At 37.4% G+C, this 15,529-nt stretch overlaps 3 protein-coding genes across 4 annotated transcripts; 1 reads left to right on the forward strand and 2 right to left on the reverse strand.

The window, feature by feature from the left end:
• Positions 1-782: 782 nt before the first annotated feature.
• LOC105180280 (2-oxoglutarate (2OG) and Fe(II)-dependent oxygenase superfamily protein) lies at positions 783-2,427 on the forward strand. The gene is made up of 3 exons (XM_011103956.3): positions 783-1,013; positions 1,154-1,386; positions 1,570-2,427. Exons 1-3 carry the CDS (start codon positions 912-914, stop codon positions 2,177-2,179), a joined length of 945 nt encoding a protein of 314 aa, XP_011102258.1. The 5' UTR covers positions 783-911; the 3' UTR covers positions 2,180-2,427.
• A 378-nt stretch (positions 2,428-2,805) lies between these two features.
• Positions 2,806-9,090, reverse strand: NADK2 (NAD kinase 2). The gene is made up of 8 exons (XM_011103962.3): positions 8,688-9,090; positions 6,406-8,349; positions 5,653-5,774; positions 5,403-5,544; positions 5,092-5,316; positions 4,797-4,871; positions 4,067-4,168; positions 2,806-3,280 (listed from the first exon to the last, which is right to left on the reverse strand). The coding sequence occupies exons 1-8, from the start codon at positions 8,946-8,948 to the stop codon at positions 3,077-3,079; spliced, it is 3,075 nt and encodes a 1,024-aa protein (XP_011102264.1). The 5' UTR covers positions 8,949-9,090; the 3' UTR covers positions 2,806-3,076.
• A 544-nt stretch (positions 9,091-9,634) lies between these two features.
• Positions 9,635-15,208, reverse strand: LOC105180295 (zinc ion binding protein). Of its 2 annotated transcripts, XM_011103968.3 has the most exons (7): positions 13,375-15,206; positions 12,468-12,523; positions 11,382-11,654; positions 11,069-11,305; positions 10,604-10,723; positions 10,190-10,318; positions 9,635-9,947 (listed from the first exon to the last, which is right to left on the reverse strand). In XM_011103968.3, the coding sequence occupies exons 1-7, from the start codon at positions 15,074-15,076 to the stop codon at positions 9,930-9,932; spliced, it is 2,535 nt and encodes an 844-aa protein (XP_011102270.1). In that variant the 5' UTR covers positions 15,077-15,206; the 3' UTR covers positions 9,635-9,929. The 2 variants fall into 2 exon arrangements, with proteins under 2 accessions (XP_011102270.1, XP_088733881.1); XM_088877755.1 differs by lacking the exon at positions 11,069-11,305 and having other exon boundaries at positions 13,375-15,208.
• Positions 15,209-15,529: the final 321 nt, after the last annotated feature.

Consider the following 15,529-nt stretch of genomic DNA (forward strand, 5'->3'; position numbering starts at 1 on the left):
AATTATGGGGATGATGATGCAGTAGTCTCCTTCCTTAGTCCTCAAACTATGGCTACAGATCAGTATTCAGTTAATTCTTTATTAATTCCATCTGATCTCCCTATATTACAAAAGTAAAAGCATGTCATTTGTTGTAATAAAGTCAAAGGGGGAATTAATGATGGTCATTATTTGATGCAATGAATAGTTCTACTGTTAGTCGGCACAGATTTGAATATCAAGTAAAATGCTGTCACACCACAAGAATTAAGCCTAGACTTGAGAGTTGTAACCCGAATCAACAACAAATACTTTAAAAATGGGACAAAATTATAATAAAAGTTGACATATATATATATATATATGTACATTTATAGGACTTGAACTCACAATCTTTTAATTACGAGACATCAACTTTATCAATCGAGTAAGATCTGGTTGGCTTATTACCTAACTTCAATGAAACTAGAAAAAGTATTTTATATGCTGCCATATGGAAAAGCCGCGTAAACTAATAATTGTCCTAATTATGGTCAAATTAAGAAATAATTATAAACATAAGGGTAATTAGTGAGAATGGTTTTGTTGTGGGGTAGAAAATGCATCATCATCATCTGATCAAGAAAATGATGAAATTTGAGTTTATGGGCATGGTGTCACCGTCCATTGCATGTCTCCAAAGGCTGCCCTAATCAGATGTAATTATTGAACATAAATCATAGTATTAAAAAAACAGAAAGCGTTGACATTCCAAGGTGGCAGGAAAATCATTGTCATTGCTCCTTTATAAATAGGCCTTTGTGGGCAACCTCTTAAGCACCACAGCTAGTAATAGTACTACAGCCAACTGCAAAAAGACAGCCAACTTTTATTATCATATATACACTGTTTCACTATAGTTATATTTGTGCTTAATTGTGTTTGTGTTATCGATGGCGATTCCGGTGATTGATTTCTCAAAGATTGAAGGAGATGAGAGAGCCAAGACTCTGGCTCAGATCGCTAGTTGTTGTGAAGAGTGGGGATTCTTTCAGGTATGTGAACATGACTTGGAACGTTTTTCTATTAGTTTTCGGAAATAGCTTATGATCATGCTAGTACTTTTACATGTGTGTGATCATGTTCTTGAATTTAGGACATGTTAATTGATTGTATATGTGTAAGTATATGATAGTTGATCAATCATGGGATCTCTGAGGAGCTCTTGGAGAGGGTGAAGAAGGTTGCCTCTGAATGCTACAAGCTTGAAAGAGAGCCCGGTTTCAAGAATTCGAAACCCGTGCAGCTGCTGAATGAATTGATAGAGAAGAAGAGTGATGGGAAGGTAGAGAATGTGGACTGGGAGGATGTTTTTTTGCTTTCCGATGAAAATGAGGATGATTGGCCGTCAGGAACTCCTAGTTTCAAGTAAGCACAATGTCTTTTTTTTTTTCAACTGTTCTAACATTGTGTTTTCGAATAATTCATGTTGTTTTATTGAGCATTGACGAAAGAATTTAAAAGAAATTCAGTTCAGTTGCGTTCATGCATGTCAACATATGGACTATCAAATGGTGAATAATTCGTTTTGGCTGCCATGATTAACAACAGGGAAACCATGAAGGAATACAGGGTTGAATTAAGGAAACTAGCAATCAAAGTCATGGAAGTAATGGACGAGAACTTAGGCTTGCCTAAAGGCTACATCAACAAGGTCTTCAACGGTGGAGAAGACGAGCAAGCTGCCTTTTTCGGTACCAAGGTGAGCCACTATCCACCATGCCCCCACCCAGAGAAGGTGAATGGGCTTCGAGCCCACACGGATGCCGGGGGCGTGATCTTACTATTCCAAGATGATGAGGTAAAGGGTCTTCAAATCTTGAAAGATGGAGAGTGGATTGACGTGCAGCCCCTAAAAAATGCAATAGTGATCAACATTGGCGATCAAATTGAGGTCTTGAGCAATGGGAGGTACAAGAGTGTTTGGCACCAGGTTTTCGCCACGCCAGATGGGAATAGGAGGTCAATTGCTTCATTCTATAATCCATCGCTCAAGGCTACGATTGAGCCTGCAACCAAATCAATCATCCAAAAAGTGGAAAAAGAGGAGGAAAATCCATCCAAGTACCCTAAGTTTGTGTTTGGCGACTATATGTCTGTTTATGTCGAGCAAAAGTTCCTTCCCAAAGAACCAAGATTCCAAGCTGTGAAGGCGATATAAGGCATTAATGCGAGTCAATTTCTATGTACTCTCTAGTGACAAGAGTACCTTTCTTTTTCCCTTTGTACCTCAGATTGTCTGTGTACTTATTCGGGTTATAGAGGTTCTGGTGGGATCTGTGTTAGGGCTATCAAGTTATAGTGAAGAAGTCCCTCAGGCAAAATGTCTAGTTGTGGGCTTATCATCCTTCTTCTATATGTGTGTATGATTGAAGGATGAAGATATAAAATAACTGATAAGGGTGTCAATCTTGTCTTATATTTGTATACTTTGGTATGTCTCTGTCTACTGCAATTTAAAATCCATTAATTTAGTATATATATTAGCTAAACCTTTGAGAATATGTCTGTTGGTGCCATTACAGAAGCTAATTTAGTATACATTAGGTACCTTAAGAGTTTTGTCTGTTGGTACTATTGTCAAAGTTCCAGTTATTTCTATATGACTATGTAAAGTTTATCTGTTATTGGAGAAGATGACTAAATGCAGAAAAATGGAATTTATTTTTTAGCATTTCTGCATCTAACATTATCACAATGTAGTACAGGTCAAAAGGACTCGGAACTTGATAATAAACCTTAAAATCTTGAGGAAACAGAGCTCTCTGGTTGATGTGACAGACAAACTTTGGTAAAATCCTTCATTTATTTATCTTTTGGTTATAAAGAGGTAATTGTCCATCAAGCCACCATAATTTAGTGAAGTAACTTGATGGGTCAAGAATATGGTCGGTCTTCAGACATTAGATGACATATGACAATGTACAATCAGCTGAATATACAGCCTATCACAATGCTATTTCTGAGTTGAGAAATTTGTAACCTTTGAGCTATATAACCTGTACACTATTATATACATTAGCAGAGAAAAGAAAAAAGAAACTATATCTTATGGCCTTCAAAGGGCTTTCTGGTCTAGTCTTTCGTTCCAGTTCAAGCAACGAATCAAGCTTCGGAACCAATCACCTGTTTGGTCACACTTGTTGACAGTTGGAAGTGGATGTTGGCTCATAGATATCCGAACAGAATCCCCTCTTGAGAGTTGTTGCCTTCTCTTCCCATCAAACGAGACCCAAGCATTGCTTCGTGCATCCTCTGGAATCTGCCTCAGTTGAAGAAAAGAATAGGGAAGGTAATTACTTGACAATAATGTGTGTAGGCATCATATGGTTGTACGACGAAATGAGGAAATAGTCTAGACACACCATGCTGAAAATGTTGTTTAGATGTGTGAATTTATATGTGATATTAAGTTTGCTAAAAAGTCAGCCAATGTGAAGATACTGCTGTGGAAGAACATCTCTCATTATAACTACCACAAAGAGAAATCTTCCATGTTTTTCATAAGTTCCATGCCTTTACAACTCAACTATTCACCTAATAGGATTTAATGACTAGATACTTGCACCTTTTTTAGTATGATCCACTGAGGACCCTTCCAAATGGTATTGTGCTAAGTGAAGCAAAAAGTCAAAATAGAGGTTCAGAGACATCGTCATCCACCCTGTGACAGTTCATATTTTAAGTTGGATTCAAATGTAAACATGTGGTGAATATTAATGATGTAAAGTAGTTTTTACTTTAGACGAATATTGGCTGTAAAATTAATGTAGTTTACATATAATATACCACAGCTAATCTATGTCATATTAAGGGAAACAGAAATGAAAATTTGTTTATGTATGGCTACTCATTAAATATTTAGACGTTAGATGTGGCAAAAGAATTTCTGAACCATGCATGATCCGAGATGGATGACAAAAAGTATCGGAAACAGTGATATCTGATCATTGCCATGAGAAACATTATTATCAGTTTGTTCTCAGCAGATTATGAAACAAGAATCCTTACCAAATTGTTCTTATTACTTAAAATGCACAAAGGATACCTTTAATTCAAGCCGAGCAGAATCTGGAAGTATGACTGGTCTGAATGAGAGAGAATGTGGACAAATCGGTGTGAAGAGCATGCATGGGACATTCGGATGGACCTGCACATAAGAATAGCATTTCTTTATACTATTTTACAGATGTATCTCAAAATGAAAATCATAGCAAGATCAACCACAAATGCCTATATTCAAAAGTAAAGTTGCATCATTAGTCCAGTCTCCTGTTTAAATTTCGATTGCATACCATCCAATATGGATCAACTTCAGAGAGACAACCATTCAATAAAAATTGTTAACTCGGACAATCTCATTGGTCCTTGAAATTTCCAAGTAGAACATCTTTAACAGCTGGTGGTTTCTCATGCTAAAAGTTTCTTACTTTCCAGCATTACATATAAAATTTGAACAATCATTAAATCAGTTACTATTAGATACTATCATTTAATTTAGGAATAATTATACTAGATATTTACACAAATCACCCCGGGTAGTTTGTATAATGTTGTTGACATTTCGGAAGGATGTATTTTTAGAAAAGCAGGGGTAGTTTATGTAAATGGTGTTGGCATTTCTGGTGGTGTATGTATAACTTTTCAAAAAACGCATGGGTGGTTTGTGTAAATACACCATAAATCAGAGAGTATGGATGTAATTATCCCTTTAATTTAATTAACAAGAAGCCCAGCTAAAAGAATTAATATTTAGAGTTATTTTCATGGCAGCTTACCATAGAACCTCCAGCAGCTGTGGAATAAGCTGTACTTCCAGTAGGAGTGGCAACTATAACTCCATCACCTTGTACCTAGCAAAAGTATGATAGAGACGGTCATAAACACAACATAAGTACCTTTTCTTTTTTACTCTAATGTTTACTTCAACTGGATGATTTTACAGTAAATTTCAACCATAGTGCAAAGCTAATTCCAGAAACTTCACCCAATAACTTTAAGCACAGTGTTCAACCAAAAAAATTATTTCCACTTTCTTCCTAAATTCATAGTGTATCAAGTAACTCAAAATACCTTGGTTATGAGGCGATCATGTTCATAACATTCAATCTTTGAAAGATATGGATTAGAACCACGATCAACTACAATCTCATTGAGGACATCAAATATTTTGCCAGGCATAGCTTTCCCATTTCGAAATATTTCGCACCGTAGACGCATTCTAAGAGTAATATAAACCCCGTCAATTGTGTTGTTTCCATGAATCACTTGTCTTAGATCACTTCTATAATCATCAAACTGCAAAGAAAAATCATATGAGTCAGGGAGAAATGTGTTCAGCAAGCTTGAACAGATATTATCAAAGTTTGAGGAAAGAAATGTACAGTATGAGAGGTGAGAAACCCTAGGGATCCAAGATTAAATGAGACAACAGGTGGAACTGCATCTCTGAATAAATTGGATGCATGAAGTATGACCCCATCTCCTCCCAAGCAAACCACAAGATCAACCCTCTCATGAAGGTCACTGTAATAGGGACATGATAGGAGGGTCAAGAACCTCTCAATTAAAACATGAGCACTTTTCCAGAATGACGAGAGCAAAGATAAAAACTAATTCCCTAATCTTGAGCACCTTGTATCTTGACTATAGAACGTCTGGACAAACCCAAATCCTGGAATTCTAGCAAAAACATCATGAACCTCAGGTTCAACAAGAATATTCATCTTCTCCTGGTAATGTAAGAAAGAGGCAACCTGGAGCAAACACGTAACTCACATCAGATTGGTGGTACAAATATTGATGCTTTTGGAAGTTACAGATATTCCAAAAGGTGATAACTACCTGGAAATAAAATGAACACAGTCCTAGATATTAAGAGAAACACACAATGAATCCATCTTGACTTCTGAATTTCAATGCTCACATTTATTGAAATTCAGGAAACGTTGTAAATAACAGGCTCGAAAGCACAGAACACAGGGGAAACAAAATCAATCTAATCACACGATCATATCCATCTATCGTGTTTATCATCTTGAAGAGCTGTGAAAGTGATGAAAATGAGAATCACATAGAGTTTATGCTTTTTGGACTAAAGTATAATTAGTTCACACAATACTCCCGTTCCCTATTTGCTCAGTTTTATTGAGAGAAGAGATAGACATGCAACTATTACCAAAAAGTAATATCAAGCTCAAGGAAATGGAATCAGGCTGGAATCTACTTTGTCGTAATTTTTTTTCCCCACGTAATTAAAAGGCAAGTTAAGGAGAAATTTTGCTCAGGGTGTTGAAAGCTTAAAGTGCAGGTTACACATTAATGGAACAGATGCTCCAGCATTGATAAAAAGTATCCATATATAGTACCTAAACAAAAGATGTATACCTCTTTAGCTTCTTCCATGAGTTCATGGCCCAGCTTCTTCAATAACAATACAGTTTTCGGGGTAGATTTCCACAAAAGCATCTGCTGCTGAGTGCTAGGATGAGTGAATGCCAAGGAAGACTCTGTTACCTTTTCTCTGGTGCAAGAAAATCCATCTGTTCTAACTAAGAACATCTCTGCTTTCTTTCTTGACTGCACCCTTACAACACCAGTTGTCGAAGCACACATATTTCCTTCAAGCATATCCAAGTTTTCATCATCTGAAGAGAGATAACTGTCAGCATCACGTCTATTCTGTCCAGCAACCATAGTGGATGTGGCATTCTTTGATAGGTCATTGCTTGTGTAAACAGAACCATTTTCCTTACTCCTGTCATAACCCACACCACTGTTGGTTTTATCTAGATGAGTCATAGGGCTAGAAAGAACAGTAGGATCCTGAAATGACCCATTAGTGAAAGCAACAGTCTGTGGCTTTGATGATAACTCTACGCTGCCAAGTGATCCGTTCATACTCTGTTCTTCATTGATGCTTGATTTAGAGTTGGCTTCTTCCTTCAAGATGGTCCCGTTGTAATTGTACTGCAAAGCAGATAGCATCTCCAATCTCTTCTGTTCGTAACTAAAGTATGTTTCTGGTGAAATCGTTTTACTTCTGAAAAAATTGGACATCTCTTTTCTAGAGAAAATATCAGGAGGAGGTAGTTGAGACTCCAGTGGATTCACATCTTCATTGAAGTCAGTAGTTGATCCTATTCCACCATTACCAGAGATCACAGCAGTGTCCTCAGTGGTTGTCATGTTATTATTAGCTTCGCCAGGGCTTCCCGATTGGTTTTGTCTGGCAGGAGCATCTTGATTATAGACTGCCCCGAGGGTACTATAAGACTTATCAGATTTTTGTTGGAGTGACTCAATGCCATTATGAGATGATTTACCTTCATCAAAGTTCATAGAGAAATCAGAATCTTCAACTGCTCGAGTACCTTGAGGTCTAAGGTCAGTATTACTCACTCGCCTTTGAGTGGATGAGATGCGATCCATGTATTGCTTCCACCTAGAGATCATAGCAGATGTCCTCCGTCTTCCTTCCTTGCTGTGTAAATAAATGGGCTTTTTGCTCGAATCTGACACTAAAGCAGCAAATTGCACAACCTGCTCCATTGAAGGTGCAGTACCAACTTCAACTGGAAGTTTAATCAGTTCAATCTTCCCAGATGAAATAGCTTCACCTAGAGCAGCTTCATAAAAGTTGTCCTTCTCAATCTCTGCTCTGAGATCTATAACAGTTCTGAACCCTTTCTCCAGGAGCCACTTCAAACTTTCTTCTGTAACCTGGCTACCCTTCCAAAAAGCAACCTCGGAGTTTTGTGATTGTGCTTCTCCTTTTGAGGTGGACAAGTAAACAGGATTCCAATTTGCAAACAATGTCTGGCAAGGGCTATCATCCCCTCGGGGAAATCCAGAGTCATAGCATACCATTTTCAATCTTTGCAGTTTTCTCCAAACATTTAAACTTCGATCATCACCAGGTGTCAAATAATTCTCTAGGGCAACATGCAAGCTCTCACAATAACTTTTCATCTCCGAGCGAAAATTTGCAAGTGGGGGAAGCTTATCATCCATTACAGTTTTATCTAAGTCACGGAATGAATTCATGATGGAAGATCGTCCCAAAAGGACATCTTCCCTTCCCTTATTGAGGAGGCATACCATGCAACCAAGAACTGAAACTATTTTATCCTCCAATAACGATTTATCCTCCGGAGGCACATCATAAGAAACACTACATTCTCCAGTCAGTGGATTGCACAATGCATCCATTAGAGCATTATGAAACCGTTCTGCTGCCCTAAAGATTCTACAATAAGCCTCAACTTCAGCAATATCCCCAGGAAGCGGCCCAACCCATGGCAAATGTGAGGATTCATGGGAGTAAATACTCTTCAAATTCATACAAAACTAAGTTAATCTCATGAAGTAGCCAAATTCAGCATATTCAGAAATCTCCATACATAATTCAACATGCAAGAAACCACAATACGTAAATGACACAATCAAAACAAATAAACGGCAGCAAGCAGTTCAAGAATGAAACAAGCTTTAATGACATACCACACCAGGAAAGTGATCAAATTGCCTTTTTCTAAATTGGAAAAGAATCACGCAAAAGTAATAACTACATTCATTATATTAACTAAAAGGTCAATCACCACCAAAATTAACGACTCAAAAACCCTACAAAACAAAATAAATACGGAAAACAAGGAAAAAAAACCGACCTGAGAATCCAAGCCAATGTTCACTGACAGCGAGCTGGACAGCTGAGCACTGACAACAAACCTGAAACGGCGACGCCCCAGCTCCAACCATCTCCTCCTCTTTGAATTCTGCAACACAAACCCGAACCCGGACCTGGAAATCCCGACGCAACTGAGGCGATGACAAACCGACGGCGCTACGAGTGCTCGATTCATGTGGAAGTAGCACAGGCAATTGTAATTATAGTAATTATTAGAAAAATAACAACTAGGAGTTGCCATTGCCTGACGCCACACATCAAAATTGATTTTGCTTTTTCAAGAAATCTTATTCTATAAAAATCATATTAAAAATAAATATACATTCCGTCAAATATGATATTTTTCAGGATATATAGAAAGAGGGAAATTAATTTTTGTGGATGGTATCGATGGAGAGAGTGGCAGCATAAAACGACAATGAGATAGTGCAATTTCTGTGTGCAGGACACAAAATAATAATAATAATAATAATAATAGTTTATTCACCTTTTATCAATTTTTCTGAAATAATTTATCAATTATGTTATATTTATGTTGCATTTTATTTGCGTCCCTAAATAAAATAACAAATCAAATGTTTGTATAATTATTCTTGAAATTATACAAAAAAACAAAAAACATATATATCTTTGCTGCTTTGCCTTGAGTTTCAGATTGAAAAAATTCAATGTCCTAAATTCGAGTCACATATTTATTTTATTTTATATAAATTATTTATAATCATATTAATATAATGATTAAATTAAGAGTTACTCGAATTTGTTCTTTGCTGTTCTTAATAGATTGATTGATGTACCGTTTGAATTGATTTAACACTAGAAAAGTATATCACGTCCTTGATGTGTATATTGTATATAGCTCCACTTTTGAGTTATAATATAATTAATTATATTTTTTAATTTGGAATAAAGAAATACACAGAGATGTAAATTACACATTGGAGAAATTGAGAATACTGTACTGTGTCACTCTGTGGTTCATGGTCCCATGTATCACACTCATGTTCACTATATCATCAACAGTATAAGATGCAATTGAATAGTTCTATACATTTTCTTTGATCTGCAGAAAGGATTCTGCAATCCTTGCACAGGTTGCTTGTTCTATATATACAACAACTATACTCGTCTTCATCGGTTCGACTATATCAACTAGGACGGCTGTGTCTGACGAAATCGTGCTCTGGACAAGATCAAAGAGAGGATCTCCAAGCACTTGCTGCTAAACTCCCTGGTAGACCTGATAAAGATGGAAGAAACTTGTATGTTTTCAACTTATAAGTGCAAATTTGCACATTCAAGTCCATCCCCATGAGGGGTTTGTTTATGTATTTCCATGATATCAAATCTTTCAACGCATGTAAAAGTTGACAAGGAAAAGAAGGAGCATGAACTAATAGCGAACCTCAGCTGGTATTGGTTTTTGTAATCAAATATGAATCTGACAGCCTAGAAGACGCAATCAATGACGGTGCATCATACCTTTATTATTGTATCAGCTTGACCAACAAATAGCTTCCCTTGCCAGTACAGGAGAGCTGTTATGGTAGAATTACAAGCAATAGATCCAACACGTATGACTTCCATTCCATCCACATCTTCAGATATTTCCTTCAATATCAGAATCTTAGTTAATAAACCCAAAAAATTGGACTAAACACCTTTTCGTTTGTTTCTTTTAGAAGACATCATCAATCAACGCATACCAGTACATGATACATCAGGAAATTCAACATTTTCATTTAAAGCATATGCCTAAGGATTGAGACTCGACTCTCTAGGCCTGTTAATTGTAGAGTCTTCGGGCTTGACCCAACCTTATTACTTGAGTAAAGTCTCATCCACTGCTATCCGATTGAATTTCTGTTCATTAATTAGGGGCAAAATTGAATTTACCTGCAGGCCAATTGTCCTGTCCCAGCCCCCACTGAATAGCCATTTCTCCTTCGTGCTAACTGAGAAGACAGCACCTTTGTGGGTCTGTGTGGACTTCATGAGGACATCGTTATGCCATATCTGAAGGAACAAATGAGACTGAAATCAGCAATTCTAAATACTATTTCTATTTAAAGCATGGCTTATCAGCTATTAAATTGCACAAGTATGTAAAGCAAAGCGCCTAAAACGTATCCCCTCATTTACAAAGATAAGGCTTGCAATAGGAAAGAATCAACGGTAACAGGCATTGTAAATGAACAAGACCACACACCAAACCTTATCATCATCTCAAACTTCTGAGAAATTATGATGCAAAGAAATAAAATCGAAATATCAGGTAGTCCAATGAAAAAAATGAGGTGAGATATTAAAGGTCCAAACCTTTGTTGTTATAACTTAAAATTTGGGACAACCATGGTTTACCTTTATGCTACCATTCTCATGACCAACAAACAGCAAATGATGCTCCATGGAGAGAGACAAAACAGATCCTACATTTCCAGGTTTGTCCTCCACTAATACTGTTAAAGGACTATGGTCACTGAGAGACCATAAACGCACAGTCCCATCCCAGCTTCCACTATAAAGAACGCCATCACATACTATTAGAGATGATACAACAGACTTATGGCCGCTCATAGCACATGACAAGGTATAATCCTGAACAATTAAAGCAATGATGGATTTCAGTTCATGCACACAACCACTGAGATATAACTAGAGGAAGAGATTAGACCTGCAGTGACCATGCCTTTACTAATTTATCTCCACTGCCAGTATACAGATACCCAGTTCCAGAAATGGCCATTGCATGAATGCCACTATAGCGCCAATCCTTTTTCTCATGCAACTTCCTCACAGGCTCTTCAGAAAAGGGAAAAGTGACTTTCCAAATGCATATAACATTTTCATTATCACCACTAATGCATAGTGGCTGTTCGCCATCCACGAAAACGACAGCCATGATTCTATGCTCGTGACCTTTAAATGAGTGTACATGCGAAAGATCCTGAGATAAATTGGACAAAGAAAATACCTGAGATTATAGCACAAGGATCAAACAGACACATTTTTTAAAAAGTAAGCCCACAGGCAACCAAATTATGATGCACCAGTTAATACGAGAACATTAAATATGATATTTTGAAAGTTTGATGTATTTTAAGGTTAACAATTAATCTGCTACATCATCTGACATCTCCCAGTAAGTTTATTTTCCATGAATATATAGTGTATATAAAGCGACTGCTTCACATGGGTTAGACGTGTTATGCTAGAATCATATTTGATGCATGTGTGGCAAGGATGACCATTTCTCAAGACAATGTGGACAAACCGCACCACACTATCCTAGAGCAACATAAAATGTTGGTACAAAAACAATCATTGCGTTTTAGCTACATGTGATGGCAAGCGTTTCTATTTCTTCCAAACAACAAAGACGATCTATGTCATGCACCCTAGTCTTTAAACTGAGATCTCTGATAGACGAGTAAAGGCTTAAGGAAGTTTGAGTTGAAGGAGATCAGACTTTTTTAAGCTCCAAGAAAAAACAACTATAATACTCTAAGGTTTGCATCCGTACACCGAATTCAATTCTTTCCACCATTCGATCCGCAGCACAACTCAACCAGGCAGAGGTATGTTTACTCCAGACATCTTGTCAGAAACAAGCTTTGCAATTACTTTTATGCTGACTTTTGTTTATCACAATGTCATCTGGGCAGTAAACATATAACATAACCCTTGTAAAAAGCTGAGCATAAGCACATTATACAGCTTACAAACTAATTCGAAGAAGACTTTATTGCAAGCTCTGTACCTGCAGAGACCATACATGGACAATCTTATCATAGGAGGAGCTGAACAGGAAGCCCCCTAACAAAAGAATAAATGAATATTAAAAATCATGCTAACAACGAGCAACAAAAATACTTTTCATTACAGGAGTGAAAGGAGAGAACACACACGCACAGAAAAACAAGAAGAAAAAGAAAAATATAATTGATTAGCAGGCACACTATCATTTATATAAAAATGAAAGAGTTCATCACTCTATTTAGCTTTCTCAAATTTTCCTGCTACAATACAAACTCCAAAGTGTTTATGCTTCTTTAGTGTCATTAGAGGATTGCTGCTGGTTAAGAACTAAGTGATTTTAGGAATTGCTCCTAAAGTGCAACCCAATAGAACTAGTTCACCATATTTACAAAACAGATCTTCCATATATACAAATATGAAATAGAGTTGTCTCTGACCCTTGTGTATCTACTGATTTCTTCTAGTCTATCCAGTGTGAGGTTGAGCATGCCACTAGTTGCAAGGCACATAAGCCATAACCTTGAGTTTACGTATTGGAATCCAGTCTGTGAATCAAATTATATCAAAGGATTTCAAAATCTATTTACTCAAAGTCAAATTACCGTTATGAGTTTTAGAAGGGAGGACACATAATTATTTCAGATAAAATAACCACACATGATTCTTTTTAGCATATATCTGTAACAATCTTGGGGCTGATAGTATCTGATCAAAAGATCAATTTGATGGTAGAAACTGGAGCACCAAGCTACCACAAAATACTAACATGTTAGAAAGAATATCATGCACACTCACATTTGTCCTTGTTGAGTCATATTATAGCTTACTTAAGTCATTCTGCAGAAACTAATGCAACATTTGCGAATAATTACAAACATAAGGCACTCATATGGGATGGCAGGTTATACCTCCAATAGCTAGCCCTGTGATACAATCAAGATGACCTTTCATCTCTGTACATTTAACATGGCCCCTGGACACTCCCTGAACAACATCTTCATTGACCCTCAATTCTACACCAGCTCCATCATTCTTATCTTTTCCTTGTATAACACCCATCAATTCTTTGTCAGCTTCCTCAACCATCTCACAGATCTCTCCTAGTACTACACAGTGGCCTGTTTTTCCGTTCTTTACTTCCTGCTTTAACATGAGTCCTGTGTCAAACTGTGGTTTAATAACCAACTCCCTCAGGCATTTCCATAAGTCGGTTATAACTGGCCGATTTCCAGGGTCAAACCCCAGACATTTGCACAAGATATCCTGTAGAGAAGCATATTCAGAGCCCAGTCTACCCTCCAATACCACTGCAATTTTCTCTGACCAACGCATGCACAAACCAGAATAATCACAGCCTTTTTCATCTTTGATAGCATTAGCAACAAAATGCAAGAAACATTTCATCTCTTCCACGAAAGTGCTCCCAACAATAAGCCAAACCAGTAAACAGGCCAAAGACCAAACATCTGAAGCACATCCAACTTCATATCTGGATTTTCCCCAATCAAACTTAAAGCTCTCCTTGACAAAAAAGTTCAATAACATCTCAGGGCTAATAAACATAAGATATTTGTCCAGTAAAGTATCCTTCAAACTTATTCCCAAATCACAGAGTTCTATTCGCACAGCCATATGCAGTCTCCTACCTGTATTAAAAACATCTCCCAAATCAACATAAACACGGCCAAAATCATTGAAACCAAAACAACTCACTCTCAAGAAACCAATAGCCAGTCCTTCAGAATGCAAACGGCTCAAAATTTCGCATATCTCCATACAGAACATCGCCAAAGCACTCATTTCATCACTACTCAACCTTTCATCTTCATCCTCCTTTTTCTTAAGCACACATTTCAACAAATTAGGCGAAGCAACCTTCTCACAAACCATATAAACACATTTATCATCCTCGTTACACCAAAACCCAAAAACCTTTCCCACATTACTTACTCTAAGAGTTGCATTTAAGATAATTCGCAATTTATTTCTCGCCTCTTCCTCCATCCCATACAAAACGGTCAGAATTCTTGACTCATAGCTAGCCTTAAAAAACTTAGAATCCTCTTCACCCTCCACAAAAGTCCCAACTCTAACAAGACCCACGTGTTCTTTCTCCCTCAAAACACACCCCATCACATAATCACTCTGAAAATACTTGAGAACTTCTCCACAAACTACTCCACCATCACTCTCCGAACCCACTTTCTCAATCGAAATACAATCTCTCGGGAGAACCCATTTCTTCCATTTACAATAGAACTCATATGACCACGACTTTAGAGCCGAAGGAAACAACACTGACTGGTCTATCCCATTTGCCTGCGGCGATGATGGTGAAATAACTTTCTTGTTCCCTGGTGAGTGGCGGTGTTGAAGGACAGATGACAAGTGAAGGAGGTCGAGGTTCTTGGGAAGGGAAGCAAGAGAGTTTGGAAATTTCACGAGGAGAGTGCAGACGGTGCAGCGGATAGTGTTGGGAAATGGGTTAGGGAGCTGCTTCAGACAGGCCTCGCAGGTGGTATGGCCGCAGGTAAGGACGCGAGGGATGGCGGATACGGCGTCATACGGCTGCAGACACACCGGGCACTCCGGCAGCTCCGCCTCGTCCATGGCGGGGTGTTGGCTGCGGATTAGTATTGACTTGCAATTCTGGATTTTGATCAGTCGTCTGTTTATATGCTAGTTAAGGAGAAAGAGTGAGCAGTTTGCAGTGGGTGGGCACTTACTTGGCAAGACATTTTGATCATTTTATTCTCCAATTAATGCATTTTAACAATTTATTTCAAGCAATAACATCAAATAATTAGATGATGAACATACAACTTCTACCTTTTTTTTTTTAAAGAAAAAAAGCACAATATCTATATATATTTTAAAATAAAATAATAATATATAGTTATTTGAAAATATATATATATATATATAAACATCACAAAGATATAAAGTGTAAACGGGTCGGGTCATCCCGGACCTGTTCATGAGCTGGATTATGTACTGAAGTCATATCCGTTTTTAAAGTGTGCCGCATTGTTTCATTGAAGCCCAATTTTATAGCCCAAGCCC

Source organism: Sesamum indicum, linkage group LG2 (genome assembly GCF_026168435.1).
Source record: "Sesamum indicum cultivar Baizhima isolate 11 linkage group LG2, ASM2616843v1, whole genome shotgun sequence".
NCBI classification, from domain to species: domain Eukaryota; kingdom Viridiplantae; phylum Streptophyta; class Magnoliopsida; order Lamiales; family Pedaliaceae; genus Sesamum; species Sesamum indicum.